Here is a 15,306-nt window from a genome sequence, read left to right as displayed (position 1 = left end):
GACTCTTGTCAAAGTTTTATTAGTTTGGAGCATGTGTAGTGATGTTACAGAGTCTGGGACCTGGGGGTTCCCCAAGCTGCAACTTCCCCCTCCCTGTGGGCAAGGCCAGGCCAGGTCAGGCCAATGGTCGCCACGGGCTCCCCTGTAGCCGAGGCAGTGGAAGGGAAGGGGACAGGAAAGAGAAGAGGCAGAAGGAAAGGGAAGGTGGTTTTGTGGCCTAGTGTGGCAGGAGGCAGCCCCCAAAACCTCAGACACCCCAACCCAGGCCCCAGAGTCACAAGTCACCTTCCCCACCTGTCCCAGGCTGGCCTGACATTTGCTACAAGGAGTGCACCCAAGTCCAGTAGGAAGCGGGCCCTCCCCTCGGGCTGTGGAGTGGGTGGGCCAGGTCAGGACCCACTGCTGTGGGAAGTAGAGGCTCCTGTGGGGCGGGAGAGGGACTGAAGGTTTTTGGTGTGGGCTTCCCCGGGGTTCATTCTGTGGTCTGGTATTTACAGGGGGCTCCCCAGACTGAGGTTACCCGGGGCCTTCACAAGAGCTTTGGCTTTCCTGGTGTGGACCTTGTGGGCTTCAAACCGTCCACCCGTCCCTACCGTCCACTCCAGCCCAAACCCCTGGAGACCAGGCTGAGCCCAAGGGGAGCACAGCCTCCCAGCCCTGACTCTGGCCCCAGCAACACCAGAGCTCCCGAGAAAGGTCAGAGGAGGCGGTGGCATCTTTGGTGCCAAGGAGAAGGAATCTGGAGCTGGGAGGGAGCTCTGTGAGCCACCCCTGAGCCAGGGGGTCCAGCCCGAGGGCTGGCACCATGCCTGGCTCTCTATGCTACCCTGGCAGAGTGAGGGTGTTCGGGCAGTGAGGGGCATGGTGTCAAGCTAACACTTGGGGCCTGCCAGGCAAAGGGAAGCCACCCACACCCTCCAGCCCGCAGCTCGGGGGGGCTGCGGCCAGCGGCCGGGTGGGGTGGTGGCCGCAGGCTGCCGCTCAGGGCAGCGGTCAGCAGTGGAGGAGCTTCAGGAAGGCCTTGCGGAACTCAATGTTGAAGGTCGTGTAGATGATGGGGTTCACAGCGCTGTTGACGTAGCCCAGCCACGTGAAGGAGCTGTACAGGACAGGCGGGATGCTGCAGGCACAGTGGATGTTCAGGATGTGAGTGATGAAGAAGGGCAGCCAGCAGATGATGAACACGCCTGGGAGAGAGGGTGGCAGTCAGGCTGGGCCCGGGCCAGGGAGGGGCTGGGCTGGGCAGCGCACTCGGGCACTGGAATCACATGCTTCGGGCCCAGCCCGGCCTGATGTCCATCCCACCCACACTGCTGAACTCAAGACCACCTGCTTGGGTGGGACCCTTGGTGTCAAGGCATCATGTGCACAGGATACTCTACAGGCACACTGAGGGTCCCTGGGAGGGAGAGGTGCCTGGGGAGGCAGGACTGCTGGGTGGAGACCCTATGGATTGGAGCAGAGCATCCACTTGAGCCCTTCTCTGTCACTCCCTGCTGTGACCGTATTCCCTCATTTGCAAAACGGGGATAGTTACTCCTGTCCCACTGCCATCACAAAGCTGTCCGGTGGGTGTGGAAGGTGTCACCCACAGCCCTGAGTGCTGCGTGGAAGACAGGGTCACATCAGTCCATCCTGTTCCCAGCCACCCACATCAGTCCTGCCCTCATTTTTGACCTATATCATCTTGTTTTCTAAGGGATGTCCATTTGAAAGCCTTGCCTGGAGGACAGGACCCTGCTGATGGCCATACCCTCATTCAGATCAGGCTCTCAGCCTTTTTTATATTATTTACAGCTCTGGTCCCTAAGGTCGTGGTTAAGCTCAGGGGAACTGATTTTTCCAATTCCTGAATAACAGCAATATTAACACAGACTGTAATGATAACACCCATGAGCTATCTAACAGTTTATAAAATGTTTTCCCCACCTCCTGTCATTTGATGACCACACAACCTTGAGAAGTAATCTACCCTCCTGATGGGACTAGAGAGAAAGTGCTTGCCAGGGTCATGAGGTCCTGGGGGTCATTACGGTAGACTGGGCAAGTTCACATGCTCTCTAGTCAGACTACCTAAATTTAAGTTGTGGGTCCTCCTTGGTCAAGTTATAGGACTACTATGACCTCAGTTGTCCCATCTGTAAAATGAGCATAATTATAGAATCTACCTAATAGGGTGCATCTTGGCCTGGGCCTGAGAAAGTGCCAGTCCCATGACCCACCAATGATGGCTGGGAAGAGGGGGCAGGTAATGGGACCGGCGACAAGGGGTCCCTCCCTCGGTCAGGGCTGGGCCGAGCTGGGCCTGGCCAGCAGCCAGGGCTGACTCACCAAGCACTATGGCCAGCATCTGGGTGGCTTTCTTCTCCTTCTGCTGCGAGAGCTTCCTGCGGCTCAGGGTCTTAAGCGAGGTCCGGGTTTTGCCATTGGGCATGGACTGGATCTCAAAGATCTTGGCAATCTTGGGGTGGTCTTTGGCATGCCCATTCTTCTCAGGTTTGGCAGGGCTGTCAGGAGTGCTGTGGAGGCTGTGGTGGGATGGGTCGGGGAGGGTCAGCTGGTGGTGGCTGGGTGGGATGGGGCTGTACCGGGTCCTCTCAGGTGGGCTGGTGCTGGAGAGCATCTCCATCTCCAGCTCCTGGGCTCGGCGGGCAGCCTCCTGCATGAGGCAGAAATCTCAGGGTAAAGCCAGGCAAGTCTTCAGGTAGCAGCCACCCAGCCTCACCTGGCCTACATGGCCCCACCTGGCCTAACCAGGCCTCACCAGATCTTCCCTACCTCCCTCTTCAGGCTCCTGCAAACACCACAGGTCACTCCATCAGAGAGGCAAGGAGGGTGATCACTCGGACGCAGGGGCTGTCTGGGTACAGGACCCAGTACCTTCAGCAGTCCCTGCCTGCAGGTCATCGGGGCCCCCTTCCCAGAGCAATCCTTATGCATCCTCAGTGACCCCACAACCATTTTGGGGTTTTGTGAGTTTTACTGCCCATGCACTTCTCTCTTACTCACTGAGCAACACTTACTGAGGGCCAGCTAGGTGCCGGGTGCCGAGCTGGCTGCTGGGGATACATTACTAGTTGGTGTTTGGTGCCTGCCCCGAGCTCGTGCTCAAACTGCACAGAGCTCTGCCTGCAACTCACCTGAAGCACCTGCAGCAGCACCCGATGGGGGCCCTGTCTCTCCTGGGCCCCCACCCTACCTGCTGGGCTGGCCTGGAGGACCCTGCGTGGATCCGCCCATGGCCTCCCAGGTTCACCCTAAGGTTCCCCTGTTCCAGGCCTCAGGGTCTCAGCCTCAGCTGCTGAAATGCAGCCTCACCACATGCCCAGGTGCTGTAACAAGGATGCCACCTTGGCCTCAACCCTGAGCCCCTGTTTCGGCACCTGTCTCCTAAATGGCTCCTTTGAGTCCTGCTCTTCCTGTGCAGGTGAATGGTGGGGGCCCTGCTTCCTGAGGACACCTCTCCTGGACTTCTCATGTGGCCCTTGGCGGGTTCCCTGGCCTACCGGGGGGTGGGACACCTGCTGTGTGGACCCTGGTGCTACTACCACTGGGCAAAGCCTGGGGTCTGCAGGGATTCTGCCCCTCCGGGCTTCGCTTAGAGTCTGCGCATTACACTAGCCCTGCAGCGGCTCGGCTTCCTTGCCCCCAGCACCCATCCAGCCTCCAGCCCCAGAACCTGGGGCAGCTCAGCAAGTGAAAAGCACAGTAGGGTGTGGATTTCAGAGACACATGAGTCTGGCTCAAATATGTGCTCTCTCACTGACTGTTCAGCCTTGGGTGAGTTACCTAACCTCTCTGAGCCTCTGTCTCCTCTTCTGGAAAAAGAAGATGGGTACGATCAGTAAGACTTACCTCCCAGGGTTGCTGTGAGGATTTGATGAGAAGATAGAAACATGGTAGGTGTTCAATTAATGGTAATAGCCATGCTCATTAAAGAATACTGCAGTAACCATTTCTTATTAAAAAAAAAATGGTAATAGCCATTTTTATCTTGTTATTAAGGGTAAGTCCTTTCTCCCAGCCGTTTTCTGGTGCTGGGGGTACCTCTGTGCCCTGCAGAACTGAGCTGTCCTGCTCGGTGCTTGCAGGGAGGTGTGCGTGGCGAGTCTGGCTTCTGCTGAGGCAAAAGTGAGGGATCCCAGGAAGCGCCTCTCCCTTTGACCAGTAGGTGCGGTTTCTGAGAATCATAGCAGGTGCGCTTCCCTAGAGGTGGGAAGACCTGGCTGCGGGTCCCTGGCCTAAACACTTACCACTCTCCGCCTGTTCACAGGGAAACTGCCATTAGACTTCATGATAACGGTGCAGAGTCTCATGTCCTCGGGGTGAGTACAGCTGCCCTGTGAAGTGAGCCACACTGGTCATGCTGGGGACAGGGACCCAGTGCTGGGTAGTCAGACTGGGCATGGGGCTCAGAGAAGGGCAGGGAATAGAAGGTGGGGGCCTGAAGGAGCAACCGAGGTAAGGGAGGAGGTCAGTACTGTGGTAAGAGGAGGTGGGCAGGACGAGGGACCAACGAGCCCTGGCCTTTATGGAGGGCCTGCGAAGGGTCTGGCGCCATGCTAGGCACGCTCACAGCCCTCTCACACTGAATCCTCAAGACTACCTGTGAGGTCAGTATTATGACTCCCATTTAACAGATGAGGAAACTGAGGCTCAGAGAAGTTAAGCAAGTTGCCCAAGGTCACTCAACAAAAAAGAGTCAGTGCCAGGATTTGAACCTGATGTGTCTAACCCCAAAGCTCTTGTTCCTTCCAGGCCCACATACTGTCTTCCTCAGAGAGGGCTGAGCAGAGGGGAGAATTCATAAGAAGTAGGGGGAGGTAGGTGAAAGGAGGCAGAGTAGAGAAGTAGGGAAGAGCAGGGGAGGAGGGAGGAGGTGTGCACAGGGGGGCGGGCGGAGAGTATGGGAGGTAAAGGAGACGGGATGGAGGCATCAGCGGAGGGGAAGGGAGACAGAGGGATCAGAGTGAGGAAAGAAGTGAAGAAAAGAGAAGGAGAGGAGCCCAGGAGGATGCCAAGGGCTGCTGCCTTCAGACAAAGATCTCCAAGCAAAGACTTCTCCTCCCAGGTCGCCCCCACCACCCTCCCACCTCCCACTCCTGGAGTTTCAAGTCCCTCTACTGAGGTCCAAACCTTAGAGATCTGCCCTGCCCAGCTGCTCGGAGCTCCCCCATCCTGGACTCCCTCCTGCTCTGGTGTCCCAGGTCCCCACTGAGCACTGGATGACCCACCTCGGTGATGGTTAAGTGGGGACCCTGGAGGGGAGGGGGATCTTGGGACCTTGAGTGGGGCCTTCAGGTTGGCCCTGAAAGCCCGGCTGCTGCGCTTGGTGTTGACCCGCTTTCGCCGCCTCCGGAGGACAATGTAGATCTTGATGTAGACCAGCAGGGTGATGATGAAGGGCGCGTAGAAGGAGACCACAGAGGAGTAGATCACGAAGGCGGGATCGGCGATGATGCATTCGCTCTGTTCTGGAGGAAGGAGAGCCCCAGGTGGGCGAGTCAGCCGGCCCAGGGTCCAGAGCATGCAGAAGGGGCTTATCACCTCCACTGAAGGAGCAGGGTGAAGGTTGCAGAGACCATGCTAGATGGCTGAGGCGGCAGAGACTATGTTAGGTGGCTGAGGTGGCAGAGACTATGCTAGGTGGCTGAGGTTGCAGAGACCATGCTAGGTGGCTGAGGCGGCAGAGACCATGCTAGATGGCTGAGGTGGCAGAGACCATGCTAGATGGAGAAGGTGGCAGAGACCATGCTAGATGGCAAAGGTGGCAGAGACCAAGCTAGATGGCGAAGGTGGCAGAGACCATGCTAGATGGCTGAGGTGGCAGAGACCATGCTAGATGGAGAAGGTGGCAGAGACCATGCTAGATGGCAAAGGTGGCAGAGACCATGCTAGGTGGCTGAGGTGGCAGAGACCATGCTAGATGGCAGAGGTTGCCTGGAAGTGTTAGATGCAAATATATGCACAGCATAAATCAGAGCATTAAAAACACAACTGTGAGCAAAACGCTAAGTTGTGATCGACCGCTTCCAAGTTTTTCCATTAATGTTCCCTCATTACATTGGCATTAGTTCTGCCATCTGTGAAACACGGGGCCTTCAGAAAAAATGCCCAAAGGGAATTATTTAAAGAGAATAAGCCATTATTTTAGCCTTTCCTGTATACTGGGAGGACTGCCACCTTTTAACTTTAGGGACAAGGTAACTGGGTCCTGTTTGTTGAACTCACCTGTGTTCCACTGTGTTTCCAAGCTCCCTCCAGGTCTCGTAGATATCTGTGCTCTATCTCAGGCCCTTCCCAGATTAATCCGAGCACAGTTAGGCCTATTTCCACTTCTTTCAATTCCCGCAAGATTTAGGTTTGGTACCACACACTGTTACGGCTTCCCTGTGTACTATACAGTCCTGCCATGGTCTCCAGAGGCACCCCTGCATTGCTCTTACCCCCTGCTGAGAGGAAGCTCAATGCCAGGCCAGCAGGTGGAGCCAGGGCCTCTTCTGTCTGAGTTGCTCGGACTGCCTCACAAAGGGCAGGCTGCTGTGCACAAGCCCCCTTCTTGTGTCCACCTTTCCTGCTCCTGTGACTGAGACCTGGCCTGAGCTCAGGTGGCCTGGTGTTGCAGCCTCATTACACGAACACCATTACCAGGGGCCATGAGGCCCAGTATTCTCCCCCATGTGTGTGCACACACAGCAGGCACACTCCTGCAGTTTGTGAGGCTACCTGGCCTGCTTCAATCTAATAAACAAAGTTGAAAATGGCCAGATATCCCCCTGAATCATTATCCCGCCCCTCACCCAACTCCATTGTGCCCCAGGTCATTCATCGCTCCTCTCCGCCCAACCAGGTACAACACGGGCCGGGCGTGGCCCAGGAGACCCACCCTGACCTTAGTCCGGGGTGGCAATCAGGCCCCCATGGATCTCCACCATGTCTGTGCCAGGGGCTCAGCTCCCTCAGGATCCTGCTCAGAAGCCAGCTGAGCCCTTGGCAGACAGAGGCAGGGCTCACCTGTGTTGTTGAGTCCAAAGAGCATTGGGCAGGAGATGGTGAAGGACAGGACCCAGACTATGGCGATCATGACGGTGACTCGGCGCTTGGAGCTGTAGCGTGTGTTATAGAGCATGGGCATGGCCACAGCCGTGTACCTGCAAGGGGACCCCTCACTCCACAACGTGCACCAGAGACACCCCAATCTTCAGGGGTGGACAGTTGATCCCCCTCCACAAAGCCCACTGTTTACTCTAAATCAACCCTCCTTCCTGTCCCCAACTCAGACAGGGGGGATAGTTGTTGCTGCTCAATCAACTGCTTGGTGGCTAACTGGCTCCCATTAATCCTGGACCATATCTTGTACTCTGGTCTCTCCACTTGGGCATTAGGCTTTGTGAGGAACCACGGCCTGGGTCTTTGTGCCTTTGAAACTGCACCTTCTACACCTGTGCTGGGCCCACTGAAGGTGGAAGCGTTTATTGATGGAGTGGTAGCCAGGCCCCCCAGAGCAAGGGGTTAGCCCTATTCAGCAGAAAATAAAAGCAATGGGAATTATGTGCAATCCTCCATCTTCCTCTACCCAGCGCTTCTCCTATATTAGCTCCCTTCATCTTCCACTAAAAGGGAAGTGGGGCTGGGGTCTCTGGGAGCCCACATCCTATGGGTACAAATCAGTGAAAGGCTCCAAGGATATAGCTTAGCAAGGTGAGCACAGCCGGGGCCCCTGGGCCAGGTGCCCTGTGCTGCAAGCAAATGCATAACCAGACACGATAGCGCCAATGGACAGGCGTCATCATCTTGGCTTCTGGACAATGAAACTGGGGTTCCCAAAACTTCCATAATCTGCCCAAGGTTGCCCAAGGTCACCCAAGTAGAAAGTGATAGAACTGGGGCTTCAGTCAGAATCAGCTGCTTTCTCCTCTATAGCAGTCTGGATGGTCTTGGCAGCATCACTGTAAGATCTACTTTCCCAGCCAGACACACATGTACCTACACACATGTACATGTGCACACACATATACACACACGCATACATGCACACAAACACATGGACTCACAGGTACAAAGCCAGCTACATAGCATCAGAGGCAGAGCCTGAGCCTGACGGGGAGGTGAGTGGCCTGCACGGCCTCTCCCCCAGCTGGGCTCACCTGTCAATGCTGATGGCACACAGGTTCAGGATGCTTGCTGTGCACATCATGACGTCCAGAGTGACAAAGATGTCACAGTGAATCTTGCTGAATCTCCACTCACCCACCACCTGGGGACAAAGCAACAGGATGGGTGGACAGCAGAGGAGAGATTAGATTGGCCCAGTAGCTCGGCTCTCCTGGGGGAGACCAGGTCACTGGCTCACAGGGCAGCCGCAGGGTCTGGTGGGTCTCCGCCTGGGGCCTGGGGGGCAGAGGGGCAGCAATGGGGAATTGTACCCATGATGTGAGAGTCCCTTGCCCTGGCCCCTCTCCTCCTAGACACATAAGGTCCCTTGGTGCCAAGAACGATGCTAAGAGAAAGATGATCGACTTCCACTGACTACTTCAACTTCTTGTCTGTAAAACACTTGTGTGATCACCTGCAACCCCCATTCACCAAGTGAGGAAACTACGCCTCAGGAAAGGGCAGCGACTCGCCCAGGCCATTAGGCTCAGCGGCCTGTTCTCTGGCCCAGGTTTGGGGGAGACCAGGCAGCTCCTTCAGTGCCCAGCATGGTTCATGGCACAGGGGAGGGGCCGGGTAAGTGTCTCCTAAGAACAATGGTGACGACAATGTCCCTATGAAGCAGGGGTGACATTTCTGCTCCTCATTGTTCCTGGAGAATGAAAGAGGGGAGCCTGGGCTCGGGCGGCAGGACCTCCCGAGTGGGCTGGGAGGGGCTGTAATGGTACAGCCGTGGTGTGGTGGGATGTGAGGAGTCCGGCTACGGGCAGGAGCATTTTGCATCCCTCCCTGCCCCCCCCATACCCTCCCCGTGCACATCCACACCCACGCCTCCGTCTACATACGGGCACCCACGCTCACACAGCAGGCTGGCGCTGGTGGCTCTGAAGCCTGGAGCAGCCCCCTCCCTGCCCAGAGCCAGGACAGGGCGATGCGCCTCGGCTTGGCCTCTACCAACAGGAGGGCGAGGAGCAGGAGGCCCCCCCCCCGGGTGCCCGGCCAGGCGGGGCAGGGCAGCACCCACGCTGGGCTCACAGCCCCGCAGCAGCCTAGTTATAACCTTGCTCACTCTCAGTGCTGCCCTCTGCTCTGCTCTCAGGCAGGAAACCAAATGTTGGCATTTAAGCTCAGTGCTGGGCACTGCGGCTGTTGTGGTCACATGTGGAGGAAACGGCAGCCTGTCCTGGAAGACAGGGAGCCTCTAGTGGCACTGCCATCCCTGGGCAGTGCCACTCACAGGGGCCTGTACCAAGTCTCTCCCAGGTGGCAATACAGTGGCCCCTGTGCCTCAGTGCAGCGCTGACCAAGTGGGCAGGAGCTGAATGCCCTGTGGGGTGGAGGGGATGGAAGGGCTTCCCTGGCATAAACAAAGTCTATCTTTTGGCACCATGGGGAGAGCTCCAGGCCCACCTGGTCCATCCCCCACACCCCTTGCTGCCTCTCCTAGACTAGGATTTCAGAGCTGCTTTCCTACCCCTGGGATCTAGGTCTAGACCTTCCCCACCCTCCCTGCTTCCTTCTTTCCCATAGACACTTAGTGTGCGCCAGGCTCTGTCCTAGGCTCCAGGTACAGTGATGAATAGGACTGACAAGTCCCTGCCTCTGGGGAGCTCTCACTTCCTCCCCAAAGGTCTTTCTGGAGTGAGAATAGGCGGGCTTTCCTCTCGGCTTCAGGAGCAGCTGCTCTAGAAGGCAGGCAGGGCAGCTGACTCAAAGACTCAGGGGAATGTGTTGGCAGCCGATGTTTCTAGAACAACTACTGTGTGCATGCACTTTATCTCATGTATTGTTCTTTGTTTAAAAAATATGTTTTTATTGACTTTTAGAGAGAGAGGAAGGGAGAGGGATAGAGAGATAGAGAGAAACATCATCTATAGTCTGCCTCCTGCATGCCCCCTACTGGCGATCAAGTCTGCAACCCAGGCATGTGCCCTGACCGGGAATCGAACCCGTGACCTCTTGGTTCCTGGATTGATGCTCAACCACTGAGCAACACCAGCCGAGCTCATGTATTATTTTTAAAGCTCATAAGAAAAGGATTGCTTGTGTCCAGTTGGAGGAGGGAACTGAAGCTGAGAGTTCACCGGCTTGGGTGCAGGGGGCAGGCAAAGGCAAGGCCTTGGGCGGCACAACCTGTGCCCTCTCCGAAGCTGTCCTGGGAGAACCATCAGACTTGTCGATAGAAGAGATAATTATGTAAAGAACACTAAATAAACCAAGTGTGAAAGGAAAGATTCTGATTGCAAGGCGGGACAAACTTAGGGTTAAACAGGGAAGTGGACATGTCCAAGGTCACCTGGTGATTTAGTAGCAGAGAAAGGATCAGGCCCCAGGGTTCTCTCTGTACCTTTAGACACCACCAGTCATTGACAGCCTAGCTCACACGAAGCTGAGACCTGCAGGGCAGGCCTCGAGCTGGCCGGTTAGAGCCTAATAATAACCAGCACATATTAGGCACTAGTTAGTATGCATCAGGCACAGTTCCAAACACTCACACTCATTTCCATGGGTATGACAGCAAATGACATGGCTGCCACACCTCAAAACCCCCAGCTCGCTCTCCCTGCTCAGGAGCTCTGCACACCTTGCTCTTGCACCTGGTGCACGAGTGCCCTGCTCCCTCTCTGGATGATTCTCTGAAATCATCACTTCTTCCTTGTCCCCACATGCAAAGTCACACGTCCCCACAGGGTTCCCACACCTCCTGTGGAGACTGCTCCACTGTCACCTCCACCAGGCTGCACCATCAGTCTCCTCACTGACCGCAGGCCAGGGCTTTGGACCTCGAGGAGGGGTAGGACGTAGAACTGCTTATGTTGAGTGAGTGAATAATTAACCCTGCGATCCGAGTCTGCTCACTTCGCGACCTCATCTGCTCATCCGGAAGATGCACACAGTCAGCCCTCCCGCAGAGGGCTGCGAGGTCGGGGGACATGCAGGCGGTGGCCCTGCTCTCTCCCCTCGGGAGCCCCTCCAGGGGAAAGTGGGAGAGTCTGGGATGGAGCCCAGTCCTCCCACCCCAGACCCAGTGTGCCTTCCACGCACCGTGTGGGATAAATGATGCACACCCAGTTCCACGTCCGACACGTGCTGACACGGCGGGCACTGGCGGCACTTACTCTCACTGGAAATGGAGCAAGATGGAAAATTCTAGACGACAGAGGGTACAGTAGGTAGTTGCAAGAACACTTGGAAGTTGGGATAGAGTGAGACTCCACTTCAGACATTCTCTAGGGACAGTAAAGAGCTGAGACAACGGCCTGTGAGGAGGGCTCGCCGCCCAGCTCTTGTGGGAGGCCGTGGGAGAGTTTGAGCACAGCCCTGAGATGCCATTCTCCACCCTGTCCCGAAACACTGAGCTTTCCCTTCAAAATAAGGGTGAACAGGCATGCTTAAAATATCCGTTCAAGGGACTTAGAGATTGCTAGGAGCCCCAGCACAGCCCATGTGCAGATTTGGCCCTGCCCTAGAGAGTGTGGGTAAGGGTGGTGGGTCTGAAAGCCCCGGGACCCATGCCCATAGCCCTGGGCAGAGCACACCTCACCTGGGAAGAGGGTGCTTCCTTGCCTGGGTGCAGGCGGGTCCTCTCTGTGTGGAGGGGGGCTGATATTATGGTCATTTCACCTTGAAACCATTGTCAGGCTGACTTTACACAGTGCTTATTAGGTGCCCCGTTGCAGTCTAAGCACTTCTTACATATTAATTCATTCGATTCTCAAACAATGCTATGCGGTAGATGCTCTCATGACCTCCACTCTATAGATATGGAAACCGACACACAGGCGGGTCATTTCCCTTGATGGCCTGTGAGGCCGGTGCCGTCCCCTGAGAGCGGGCGGGAGGGGACAGGCTGTGGATTAGGCGGGGCCCCCCCGGACAGGCCCTCGGATGGACACACTTGGGCAGAGTCTAGGGGCCTCATACACGCTGGACTCAGGGGATAGAACCCCCGGCCTGTGGCACCTCTACGCTTTTATGTTGCTTTGTGTCTCTTTGTTTCCTTCGGTTCTTCCTTGTCACGCAGTCAGGTGGTTTCGAAAGCTCCAGCCCTGTTAGGCCCTGCTGAAGGAGGGGGCACTGCGGAGAGCCAGCCTGTGGCTGGTGGCGGCAAGAAGGGCAGGGAGCCTCCTGGGGGGGGAGGCGGGAGGAGAGACGCTTCTGACCGGCCTCCCTCCCGCCTCAGCTGCTTCTCCTGATGTCTCCTCTGCGAAACCTGCCAAGGGCTCAGGTTTGCTTTGAAAACAAGGCTTCCCTGCATGGCCCAGGCAAGTCCTCTCTAGCCCAGGGCGGGAAGGAGACAGCAGTGACGTTAATGGCCTCAGCACTGGCTCCTTCCTGAATGCCTGTCAGATTCCTATGCACCCGGCCTCCACCCCAGCCTTGAGGAGGGAGGGGAGGAGAGCACGGAGCAGCTCCCCCAGTTTCCAAGTGAGGAAAGAGAAATGGAGAGTTCAGGCCTGGAAGCGGGAACCTGCCCCCGTCCTTGGGGGTCCCGGACAATGACTCCCACTTCCAGCAGGGCTTAGGGAACCGATTCCGGGCCAGAAAGAGTGCCCGCTGGAACCCGCCAGCTGTGTGATGCTGGAGAGTCCCCTGACTTCCGTGAAATGGTCACAACACATAGGTCTCAGGGCTGCTGTGAGGACGCTGTGGGAAAATACTGTGGATAAAGGACTTAGCACAAGGCCAGACGCTTAGTAGGGACTCTGTAGCTGGTCCATGGAATTGTTAAGGAGACAATGTACCCATTTTATAAGGAGAAAAACTGAGCCCAGCGTGGAGGAAGAGACCATCTGAGAAAGCACCAGGCAACCTGTGGGTAGGAAGCACTGAGGGGCCTGGACTCGCGGCCCCAGCGCAGTGTCCCCCGGAGGAGGTGCTGAGGAAGGCGGGGCCCAGACCCACCTCCAGGTAGACGCCCCAGGGCATGACCAGCATGGCTAGCAGGAGGTCGGCCACGGCCAGGCTGACGATCAGGTAGTTGGTGGTGGTCTGCAGCGCCTTCTCGCGGGACACGGCCATGCACACCAGCACGTTGCCGAAGACGATGGCGAAGATGAGCAGGGTGAGCAGCATGGCGTAGTAGTTGTAGTGGGGCCGGTCGGCCTTCCCCGCGGACCCGTTGAAGGGCCGGCTCCAGTTCTGGCTCTCCAGGTCCTCATCGTACCAGGACAGGTTCAGTGGGTCCATTGGGGCAGCGGGGCCACGGGCTGGCCGGGCTCTGCCAGGAAAGACGGACACGGAGTGAGCGGGAGGACCTCCCAGAGCAGCTGCTTCCCGGGGAGGATCTGGGGCTAACGCCAACCACTAGAAGTTAATAGAGACAATTCTCCAGGCTCAGGATGTTAAGTTTTGCATCTAACAGTTTTCTTAAAATATTGAGGCCCGCTGCCCCTCTTCTGCTAGCAGGTTCTCACAGACGGTAAAACAAATGAGCAAGTATAATTTTTTAAGAAGTATAATAAAATAAATGAGCTTGAGAAAAGCTGACCTTTCATTCATTCATTCATTCATTCATTCATTTAACAAACACGTATTAAGCACATCCCGTGCACCACTCACTTAATTCAATTTAGTGAGGAGTTCCAGCTTCTAATGGTAAGAATAGAAATATGCATTCATCCATTCTTGCTTCTATAAATACGTACTGAGCGTTACTCTACATAGTGCTAGAAACATAGGCAGGGACAAAATATACAAGGTTCTCCAGCTCACAGTCTAAAAGAAACAATGGTCAATTAATCAAGCAATTAAATCTGTGAGTGGGAGGCTCTAGGAAATGGAATGGGGGGAGAGGTGCATAACCTAGTTCAGGGATGTAAAGAACGCTTTCTAGAGGAAGTGATGTCCAACAGGCACCTGAAGGGTGTGTAGGAATTAGCCAGATAAAGAATTGGGAGCCAGGGGAAGGTCTAGACATAGGAATCAGCATATGCATAAGACAGAGCTAGAGAGCAGGTGCCATGGTGAGGGCCAGAAAGGGATCCGGGCCAGCTGAAGCATGGAGGGGCTTGGAATGAGCTAAACTGGGGAGGTTGCAATAGGTGAGATCTTAAAGGAACTTAGAGGCCTTTACAAGTCTTACCAGGAGTTTAGACTTGAGCCGAATGGCACCGGGAACAGCATGATCGGATTTGCCTCTCTGCGAAGATTCTGACTGCTGTACAGAGATGGAAGGGAGGGGCCAAGCGAGGTGGCAGGATGCCGGCTGGGACACCAGTGCAGGAACCCCAGTAAGAAAAGAAGAAGTCTGCGCATGTGCACTGGGAGCCTAGAGGAGCTGGCGCCCCACCCCAGGGGGAAAGACATCCTGAAGGGGCATCATCTGAGATGAAGTGGGAGAAGTCAGCCAGGCAACCAAGTGGGGAGATGTTCCAGCCAGAGGGAACACAACACAGTCCCAAACAGCAAATAATTCTGTTAGGCTACTGGGCATGGCAGTGACACTGGGGAAAATTAAACTGGAGGGCCACTCATGGGCCGGATCGGGCCTGGTAAGCTTGGGAGCCCCTGGAAGGCTGGGCACAGAGGACTGACTCCAGGGGACGGTGCTTTAGAGGTGTGGGCTGCTGCAGCGTAGAGGAGACCTTGGAGGGAAGCGAGGTGTGGCTGTAACTCAGGTAGGAGATGCTGTTTGTCTGGATGAAAGTAATGGGGATGAGTTTGCAAAGAAGTGTTCAGAATTGGTAGCTCACCTGGAAGGCAGTGTCATGGAATTTGGTCACTGGATAGATGTGGGGTGGGAGGGCGCTGGGGACAGCAGTGGGGAAGCTGTCTCGGATAACTCTGGATTCCCATTGGGCCTGGGAGGCTGGTGATGCTCACTGAGGAACGGGAGCAGGGGCTCAGAGGCAGGCTTGAGGCACTGATGAGCTTGACAGCCTGTGTTTTGGTTGTGATTGAAACATAATGCACATATAATAGAGTTGGCTTTTCTGCTAACAAGTGTTCCTATTTCACACAATGGATTAAATTTATCAGCATTTCAAAGCATTTGCACAAAGCACCATGATTTCCATGTGCTGTGGTACCAAGTGGGTTTAAATCCACCAATTTGTGCCATTCAGGATGAACACGGTACCACGTCCAAGTCAGGGCAGACGGCACAGCAGGCACACAGGTCAGAGGGGACCCCACCTCTGACCTGGGAGA

At 55.7% G+C, this 15,306-nt stretch overlaps 1 protein-coding gene across 1 annotated transcript; it reads right to left on the bottom strand.

The window, feature by feature from the left end:
* On the bottom strand, window positions 1-13,369 carry DRD2 (dopamine receptor D2). The gene is made up of 7 exons (XM_081154262.1): window positions 13,060-13,369; window positions 8,148-8,257; window positions 7,015-7,151; window positions 5,284-5,474; window positions 4,254-4,340; window positions 2,332-2,659; window positions 1-1,187 (listed from the first exon to the last, which is right to left on the bottom strand). The coding sequence occupies exons 1-7, from the start codon at window positions 13,342-13,344 to the stop codon at window positions 994-996; spliced, it is 1,332 nt and encodes a 443-aa protein (XP_081010388.1). The 5' UTR covers window positions 13,345-13,369; the 3' UTR covers window positions 1-993.
* Between the last annotated feature and the right edge of the window lie 1,937 nt (window positions 13,370-15,306).

The sequence above is a fragment of the Miniopterus schreibersii genome (genome assembly GCF_964146895.1).
Source record: "Miniopterus schreibersii genome assembly, chromosome: 12".
NCBI classification, from domain to species: domain Eukaryota; kingdom Metazoa; phylum Chordata; class Mammalia; order Chiroptera; family Miniopteridae; genus Miniopterus; species Miniopterus schreibersii.
Note: the sequence above shows the minus strand (reverse complement) of the source record. Positions and strands in the feature narration are given on the sequence as shown.

Excerpts from the sequence above, each read along its gene's own strand:
- DRD2 (XM_081154262.1), bottom strand. The coding sequence starts at position 13,344 with ATGGACCCACTGAACCTGTCCTGGTACGATGAGGACCTGGAGAGCCAG. Across the intron at positions 8,258-13,059 it reads CCTGGGGCGTCTACCTGGAG|GTGGTGGGTGAGTGGAGATT; the intron begins GTGGGTCTGGGC and ends CTTTGTCCCCAG. Across the intron at positions 1,188-2,331 it reads GATGCTGGCCATAGTGCTTG|GCGTGTTCATCATCTGCTGG; the intron begins GTGAGTCAGCCC and ends CCTCTCTCCCAG.